Below are 10,083 nucleotides of genomic sequence, written 5' to 3'. Positions count from 1 at the left end.
GGATATTACATTCTGGAAGAGGGGATTAGTATGGTTGTGTAAAATGTCCTAAGATACTTCTTGCCATATTCAAAGGTCCGGTCCTTCGAGCTCAAGACTAAAATTGTTTTAATAACAAAGGCTCCGGCCAATGCAATCTATGCTCCCACCTTCGAAATCAATCACTATGCCATACCAAAACAAGGATCACACAATCTGTTGGACAGCTTTTATACCGGTTAAAAAGGACTGTAAATTATACATCAACAGGTGTGGCTAAATTTGGGCAAGTGTATGAGGAAATGAGATACACCAATCATGGTTGAGAAAAAAAAAGACATTGCCTCTTATTGGCAGCTGTCTGACATTCATGCCCGTTAGTCCCAGATGATGCCACGGCATGAAATAAGTCCTCTTCATTACTGGAGGGGTACAAGTGGCATGTCAAGAGGCACAAAACTTGACTGAAGATGAAATGCATCTACTCTACGACCAATCAAGACACCCAATGTCAAACCATTACAATCCCTCAAACAAGCTATAAATAAAACACCAAATGGAACAGGTGAAGATGTAATTGCCAGAACAGACAGCTTGGGTAGAGCTGAACACATCGGCACCACTGACGCTCTGCTGGCACGATCACACGCTAACACACACTCACATCTTGAGGACATTAACTTTATAAAAAATAAATCGCTTGAGTTGTTATTCTAATTATCAACCTGGTCATGTAGAAGTGAATCAGAGAAGACCTTCAGATCAGGAACCAGGATGGGCAACTTCAGTCCTCTGGGGCCAGAATGTCAGCTGATTCTTTCAATGGCACGCACACACACACTACACCTGGTATCCCAGGTCTAAATCACATGGCGATTTGGAAAAGGAACAAAAACAACACTTCGAGGACCACCAGAGTTGCCCATCTCTGCAACATAATATCAAAATGCACAACAAAATGCACAACAAACCAACTGGAATTGTGAAAACATTTTATTGATTTCCCCATCAGAACTGTCTAAGATCTGGGTCTCTCCTTCTTGCCTTTGTAGAGGGCCAGCAGGGAGACGTTAGCCACTTTGACCACCTTGAAACGTACACCAGGGATATCACCGACGGCGTGGCCCTTACGCCCGAATCCTGCCACAAGAACTTCATCATTTTCCTGAAAGACCAAGGGAAACAAGCTGGATACACGACAAAATGCATAATTGAATATTATAAATATCGTCCCAGGCTACATCACATATACACAAATATATATTACTTTCTTTCTTAAGATTATTCAGGGCTCTATGCTGATGTTATTTTTTACAAGGAGCACGTGCGCTTAAATTGGGGAAAAAAATGCATGTACAAAGTAATTTACGATAGGCTCATTAATCCCCCTCCTCTCCCCTGTAACTATTCCCCAGGTCGTTTCTGTAAATGAGAACGTGTTCCCAGTCAACTTACCGGGTGAAATAACGGATAAAAAAAAAAATAATAATAATAATTAAATAATAGGCGCACAATGGAAAATAGTTGAGGTATCAAATCACATTTTATTGCTGCATACACATGCTTGTGTTCCTTGCTCAAACGGTGCAGAAATATCTAACAATAGACACAAATCTAAATAATAGAATGGAATTAAGAAACGCAATATTAGGATTAAAGCTAGAATCGTTACATTTTTCTAGGCGTACTGGTGCTCCTAAATTCAAAATATACAGGCTTCACATCAAATATTTAGGCTCATTTGATCTCACTGTAGACAGCCCTATTATTTATGGGGAGTCTTGCATTTGTTAGTGGATATCAGGCACAGTTTATAGACACTAAACTGCATCCATCAGACCCTTTACACAGTGGGTGTAAATAAAAATGTTAAAGTCATTGAATAAAATAAAAAACACTACTTTGGAAAAATGCTTGGGTGCCAGGCTGACTAGTTAACTCTTACCTCGATGAAGTTCAAGCAACCATCATTGGGGACAAAGGCGGTGATCTTCTTGCCGTTCTTGATGAGCTGGACCCTGACACACTTCCTAATGGCGGAGTTGGGTTGCTTAGCTTCAACACCACTGTAAGACAGGGATAGAAACATTGGGAACTGGCCTATTGGTTGACATGTCATTACACATTATTGATACTCAGAGAAGACATTAGGGCCTATATTAACAGAGTAGCGGTGCTGCTGAACTAGAATCTGTTTTGGCTTTCAGATTATGCTATAAATAAGATTAAATGGGGGGGCTGAAACCAGATGTGCACTCCAAACAAGACAGTCTCTCAATACGTCCCTGATTATTAGTGAGGATATTAGGGGTGTTGTGATGTACTTACACTTTCTCAAGTACAATTCCCTTGGCGTGGGAAGCGCCTCCGAAGGGGTTAGCCTTCAGGGCAGTGCCGAGATGGGCCTTTTTGTACTGTTTATCGTGCCATCTCTGCTCACGACGGTGGTTACGCAGCTTTCTGGCTGTACGCAGACCACGACACTTTCCTGAAGAGATACAAAGTAAATAGTTAAAAATGCTGGCTTTTGACTTAATAATAATGTCCAACAAAACGTTGTTTGACCAGTCAGCCAACTACCGGTAGCTACACAAGATAACCGGACATTAACACCGCATCAAATGCGGTTAACACTGTGGCAGTTGGCTAACAATTAAGTTCATTGGAAAATAATTAAGTTACATTTAACCAAATTGCTTATGCAGAGTGCACATCCATTTCAACAACTTTGTAACCAAAACTCTGGTAACTGGCTACATAAATGTTTGGTGACTGAAAAGGAAGCGCTGGCCAGCACTGACGGCATGTTATGGCCGTCTCCACGTTGCGGTGATCGCGCTAGTTGGCTGGTGGCAAATTTCAGAATATGTCTAGAAATACATCCTGTTCTGCCACGATAATAACGAAATGGGTAAGAATACATTCAAATTCCATGTCAATATAGAAAAGACACTGATATATTTTGTAACCATTCCGTTAAAAATAGAAAATTATCGTACCCATGTCTGCAGATTACGAACTCAGGTTAGAAAGAAAGAAGACCAGAATCCTCCGCGGCAATGTCTCCTCGCAGGACCCCAGAGGTGGATACTAACATGCCTGTTTGGCATAGTTTTCTCTCGGTAAATTTAGCGTATTTTAAATTTAGCTACATTTAAATAAACATTATTAAAAATACACGATTTAGGGAAATGGCACATGTGCACTATTTGGATAGCTTTGTTATATCAAGTCTATATAATATTGAGATGTTTACGTGCCTGATTCAAAATGCGAAAAATCATCAGTCAAAACGAGTCTGAAGAGACATTCTTCTTCTTCGATGGGATTTAACGGCGGTTGGCATCAAATGTTAATGGTGAATTACAGCCACCAGCTTAACTGGGTATTGAATAAGAAACAAACAAACACATTTCGGGAAAGGGGGAAAACAACACAATACAAAATAAAACATGTAAACAAAAAATAAATAAATATCACACTTCTTCAATCACATTCCACTCCAAAATACATCCCTACACAGGCTCAGGGGCCTGTGATGGGGCTACATTCACCAAGAGTAAATCACAAAACCAAATAAACTTTCAGCGTTATTCACAGTGATTCCAATTTTTGTAGACTTATTTTCCGCTTGTGCTGTACAGTTTATGACCATTGCAATAAATAATACAACATCCACCTTTTTAGCATGTAGAATTTCACTATCCCTTGGTTGATGAGAAATCTTCCCTGGTTGTGGCTCTACTACCATTGCTTCTTCCCTGCCACTCACTCGTTCCTTCTAATTTTCTCACTGCCTCCAGGTAGAAGACACACTGGACACTCCTTACCCTTACCACCTCATTCTCCTTCACCAGGGCACTTCAAGAATTCAGGCGCATGTTCACCTCCACAGTTGCAATATTTCCCTTCTTCTGGCGTTCAATATTCTTACCTTCTGCACAAAATTTACACATTACCAAATATTTTACATGTATGACACTGACACTGGGCTTATGCACAAAAGCTTTTACAGGGTATCTCATGAATCCTAACTTTATATGAGAAGGGAGAGACTCTTCATCAAAGAACAGTAGCATGGATGAAGTGAACTTCTTTTCTTCGTCCACCATACAAGTCAGTCGACGTGCACCAACAACTCCATCTATGTCTTCAGTTATATCCTCTGCCTTTACTTCTTGCGCCACCCCAGAAATAACCAGCTTGATAGTTACCCTGCTACGAAAATCCATGCAGGAAACATTCCACTCCGATATCTTTTTCAGTCTTAAAACACCCTTCTTCTGTTTCGCAGGCACACAAAAAATCTAAATAAGACCACTTTTTGTTACTCTCACCGACTCCACACTTTCTTCCAACACATTTTCCTGGAGATGTGAAATGGATTTCCCAAGTAGCATTGATCCAAAACGCTGACTCCGACCCAAAATAAGTCTAGTGGTTTCATATTTTCCAACACAGCTTTTACTTCTCTTGTTTCCCTTTATCTTCGCCACTGTAACCCACTCATTCTCACTTTCTGTACTATTAGCTTCACTCGACTCACTAGCAGTTTCAAACAAATATATGTTTCCGCCATCTTCCATCCCACTCATTCCTCTAACCGGCCTTCCATCAAACTCATGAGCATCTCTCTTCCTGCCTGACAACTCAGCTCTGAAGAGACATTATATCTGCTCAAGATGATATAGTAGCCAGTAAATTATGCGAAAGAGTAGTGAGGTGAAATCCCTGCTTATACTTGTCTAGCTAGGTACTACAACTACAACTTCCACCATTGGTGAAGAATTGAAAATGGTCCCAGTCTTCTCGGCTTCCCATCACTAGTAGACTCATTTGACTAGTCTTGCTTTATCACGTCTAATTTCATGTGACAAAGCAACTACAGAGACATAATTCAAGATGTCCTCTAATAATATACAGTGAGGTCCAAATGTATTTTGACAGTGACACATTTTTGTTGTTGTTTTGGCTCTGTGACCCAGCACTAGATTTGATACAAAGACTATGAGGTTAAAGTGCAGACTGTCAGCTTTAATTTGAGGGCATCTTCATCCATATCGGGTCATTAAACTATTTAGAAATTAAAGCACTTTTTGTACATAGTCCCTTCAATTTAGGAAACCAAAAGCATTTGGACAAATTCACATACAGTACCATTCAAAAGTTTGGACACACCTACTAATTCAATGGTTTTTCTTTATTTTTTACTATTTTTTACATTGTAGAATAATAGTGAAGACATCAAAACTATGAAACAACACATATTGTGTCATATAGTAACCAAAAAAGTGTTAAACAAATCAAAATATATTTGAGATTGGAGATTCTTCAAAGTAGTCATCCCTTTGCCTTGATGACAGCGTTGCACACTCTTGGCATTCGCTCAACCAGCTTCACCTGGAATGCTTTTCCAACAGTCTTGAAGGAGTTCACACATATGCGGAGCACTTGCTGGCAGCTTTTCCTTCACTCTGCGGTCCAATTCATCCCAAACCATCTCAATTGAGTTGAGGTTGGGTGATTGTGGAGGCCAGGTCATCTGATGCAGCACTCCATCACTTTCCTTCTTGATCAAATAGCTCTTACACAGCCTGGAGGTGTGTTGGGTCATTGTCCTGTTGAAAAGCAAATGATAGTCCCACTAAGCGCAAGACTGGTAGGATGGCGTATCGCTTCAGAATGCTTTGGTAGCCATGCTGGTTAAGTGTGCCTTGAATTCTAAAGAAACCATAGATGGTGTCACCAGCAATGCACCACCACACCATCACACCTACTCTGTGTCTCACAAAGACACGGCGGTTGGAAACAAAAATCTAAAATTTGGACTCATCAGACCAACGGACGCCAAAGCAAGTCTCTTCTTACTATTGGTGTCCTTTAGTTGTGGTTTCTTTGCAGAAATTCTACTATGAAGGCCTGATTCATGCAGTCTCATCTGAACAGTTGATATTGAGATGTGTCTGTTACTTGAACTCTGTGAAGCATTTATTTAGGCTGCAATTTCTGAGGCTCGTAACTCTAATGAACTTATCCTCTGCCGCAGAGGTAACTCTGGGTCTTCCTTTCCTGTGGCGGTCCTCATGAGAGCCAGTTTCATCATTGCGCTTGATGGTTTTTGCGACTGCACTTGAAGAAACTTTCAAAGTTCTTGAAATTTTCTGGATTGACCGACCTTCATGTCTTAAAGTAATGATGGACTGTCGTTTCACTTTGCTTAGTTGAGCTGTTCTTGCCATAATATTGACTTGGTCTTTTACCAAATAGGGCTATCTTCTGTATACCACCCCTACCCTGTCACAACACAACCGATTGGCTCAAACGCATTAAGAAATAAAAAAATTCCACAAATTAACTTTTAACAAGGCACACCTGTTAATTGGTTGGTTTAGAGAATGTCAAGAATGTGCAAATTTGTCATCAAGGCAAAGGGATGACTACTTTGAAGAATCTCAAATCTCAAATATATTTTGATATGTTTAACACTTTTTTGGTTACTACTACTATGGTGGAAAATAAGTATTTGGTCAATAACAAAAGTTTATCTCAATAGTTTGTTATATACCCTTTGTTGGCAATGACAGAGGTCAAACGTTTTCTATAAGTCTTCACAAGGTTTTCACACACTGTTGCTGTTATAGTATATACAAAAAGTGCTGTAATTTCTAAACGGTACCCCGATATGGATGGAAATACCCTCAAATGTAAGGTGACAGTCTGCACTTGAACCTTTATAGTCATTGTATAATTTGAAAGTGCTGGAGTACAGAGTCAAAACAACAACAAAATGTGTCACTGCTCAAATAATTTTGGACTGCACTGTATGTCAGGAATCCAATGGGATGATTTGAGGTAGGCAGCGGTCAGCGGTCTAACAGTACTGCGCTTTCGTCCCTTTCCTCGCCCCAACCTGGGAGTGAATCAGAGACTCTACACACATCGACAACAGTCGTTACCCATCGCCCCCACCAAAACCGCGGCACTTGCAGAGCAGCCTAATTCCCCGCTTTATTGACTACATTTCGATCGAAACGGATCTTATTCGTCAGGTCAAACAGACTGTGCTCACACACCAAAATATACACATTTCACTTTACATGACCGTTAAGCAAATGATGCATGGTTGGTGTGGAAACAATTCAATTTACGTTTGCGCATAGTCAATCATAATTCATCACAGAGCTACATATGGTCATAAAGGATTACGTACATACAAATGGGTCCAAGTTCAAACCGAGGAAAACCTAGGTACAATATGCTACAATAAAAAAGTTTAAAAAAACAAACATAGGCTATCAATGGACTGATTCATATTGTAATAATCTAAATAGTAATAAAATAGAGCCAAAACATCATAATATAATAGCAAATGCTCATGATATAATAGTTATATTTTAAATTAAGGGGTGGTAACACCAGTCAGTTGTCATAATAAAATTAGTTATAGGGGGTTGAAATACAGTGCCTGCTGCTGCAACTGGTGTGAAATGGTTGGCTAGTTAGCGGTGCGCGCCAGTGGCGTGTACATCGGTGACGTCACACTCCGAAACCTCGAAGTAACTGTTTCATTTGCTCTGGTTGCTGAGGAGCGTCAACAGTGTGCGGGCCTGCCTGTTCTTTACAAGCATATTGTACAATCTCATCATTCATGGGTTACTGATGAACAGACAGAAGGGTGGACGAGTCTAGGAGACAGAACGGATTCCTCTATAGTCAGACAGCTATATTCCGTTGATGAAAATGAGGATGTAATTCCAGTGGTTTAACATGCCTTTTGTCATACTGCTTCATTAACCCATGATCGAATCGGACGCAGAGCTATTTTTCTTCTGAATTAGTTATTTGATTTATTTGACCCTTATTCTACCAGGTAAATTGACTGAGAACACGTTCTCATTTACAGCAACGACCTGGGGAGTTACAGAGTAAAGGAGGGGGGGGATGAATGAGCCAATTGGAAGCTGGGGATGATTAGGTGGCCATGATGATATGAGGGCTAGATAACTGGTTTATCCTTCAAATGAATTCCAATAGAGATAGCATCGTATCTAGGTCATTTAATCATGGGGCTGCCTTCCCTATCGAACAAAAATCCCGGCAAGCATACTGACCTTGAACATATAAGTATCGGTGTATTTATGAATCAGTTTTGTTGAGGACAGCTCATGGGCTTTGTGCGCGTGTGTTCTGAGTGGGTGTGACCGTGACACATGATTACCCCTCCCTCTAAATGCCGATTGGCTGCTGCCCGTGTCCATCATTAGGTTCAGGCTTCGGCTCTTATCGAAGAACGTTATGAAGCAGTCATCATCTGTGGCAGTCTCACCTGGCCGGCTCCATGGCAAAACAAGACTTATTTATGTATTTGAATTTCTTTTCTGTCGTTTTTCTGCAGCTCTCTTTGTCCTTTGATCAAGTGTCTGCGGTTGTGGAAAAAAGGTAGGTGTGAAAGGAGCTATTTCAACTCTAGGCTGGAGTCAGGCAGGGCGATGGATGGATGCTGTGCAGGCGGAGGGGGAGAACGAAGGTATTTTATAGTGTGATGGAGACCGTGAGAATGAGGAGAAAGATACAGTTTTAGAATGCGTTTGTGAATCTGTAAAAAGCATGATCTCGTATCATCTGTAACCATTGTGATAGTGATTTCCTTCTTGTACATTTACTGCACTGTTACTGTAGGGTACGATACTGTAGTGTGCACATCTGCAATGCAAATGTAGCTACTAGGGCTCTGTCAGTGAAATACAAGAGACAATCCATGGGTGTTGCACTGAAGGCATCAGTTTACAGGGCAAATCCATATATGCACTACAAAAAAATAGGCAGGGATGAATGCTGCTACATCAGAGATGAGATGGAGACAAATTATGTTCGCTGTATACTGCAGAGACAGCTTTCCTCTGAGAATTACACTATTTGAGTACAGCTCCGTATGATGCTAGATGGAGGAATTCTATTTTATTCTACGCTATTCACCTCAGTATGTCTGGCACAGCTGCCACACAAATAATAAAACTGTAATAACGATAATCACATAAAAAACTTTAGTTATTTCTGTAACGCAGAAACGTTATTTTCTTTAGCTTTACAGTTGAATATATTGAATAGAATATGTTAACTGTGACGAAAAGGGTACAGATTGTTATAGTAAATTAATGTATTTGGTTGTAGTATTCCATTGAACAGCAATTCATTGATTTTGGTTCTAGTGATTGACAATGGAATTATTGCAGTTCATTTTAAGAACATGGATATAATATCCCATGAATTGTATTTTGTATAACTTTAATGAATGCATTATTCTGGGGGAGCCGGATCCACCATATTTTGACTGAAATATGACATAGCAGATTGCCCGGTAAATCATGGTGCCTTGAATACCCCCACCTTCTGAACCCTGCTGACTTCTTAATCATCCTGTTTTGGCATGTGGCATTTTGTCATAACCCTGATACTTGCCCCAGCTGCTGCTGCCTAGGCTCCAGCAGCCTCCAGTCAACCTTTCTTGAATACACAGCACAGGGGCTTTATATCTAAATATAAGATCAGATATTAAGCTAAAATGTTAGGCAGTATTGTACACGTACTGTTTATACATTTCTTCATATCATATTTGATTGATATTTCAATTCAGATGCCTGTAAACATGCTCTGAATACAAAGCAGCAGCTTATAATGCTCCCTGTAGGGTAGTTATGTGATATTGTGATATTTAAGTAAGAAATGTGAAATGGTGTGGTATATGGCCAATATAGCACGGCTAAGGGGTGTTCTTGTGCACGCCGAAACGCGGAGTGCCTGGATACAGCCCTTAGCCGTGGTATATTGGCCATATACCACAAACCCTGCGATGCCTTATTGCTATTATAAACTGGTTACCAATGTAATTAGAGCAGTAAAAATACATGTTTTGTCATAGCAGTGGTATATGGTCTGATGTACCAGGGCAGTCAGCCAACCAGCATTCAGGGCTTGAACCACCCAGTTTATAATGTGATGAAAACATAGAATACAGTAAACAAAGTCACCTGATGATCCAAGAGGTAAGGATCATTCCAAATGCAATAACCCTGAAACATAATCAATAAAACACATTTTCAGGCT

General features: G+C 40.3%; 1 protein-coding gene across 1 annotated transcript; it reads right to left on the bottom strand.

The window, feature by feature from the left end:
* Positions 1-954: 954 nt before the first annotated feature.
* LOC139371418 (small ribosomal subunit protein uS12) lies at positions 955-3,074 on the bottom strand. Its single transcript, XM_071111814.1, has 4 exons — positions 2,979-3,074; positions 2,308-2,467; positions 1,925-2,045; positions 955-1,144 (listed from the first exon to the last, which is right to left on the bottom strand). Exons 1-4 carry the CDS (start codon positions 2,980-2,982, stop codon positions 998-1,000), a joined length of 432 nt encoding a protein of 143 aa, XP_070967915.1. The 5' UTR covers positions 2,983-3,074; the 3' UTR covers positions 955-997.
* Between the last annotated feature and the right edge of the window lie 7,009 nt (positions 3,075-10,083).

This window comes from Oncorhynchus clarkii, chromosome 17 (genome assembly GCF_045791955.1).
Source record: "Oncorhynchus clarkii lewisi isolate Uvic-CL-2024 chromosome 17, UVic_Ocla_1.0, whole genome shotgun sequence".
Lineage (NCBI taxonomy): Eukaryota > Metazoa > Chordata > Actinopteri > Salmoniformes > Salmonidae > Oncorhynchus > Oncorhynchus clarkii.
Note: the sequence above shows the minus strand (reverse complement) of the source record. Positions and strands in the feature narration are given on the sequence as shown.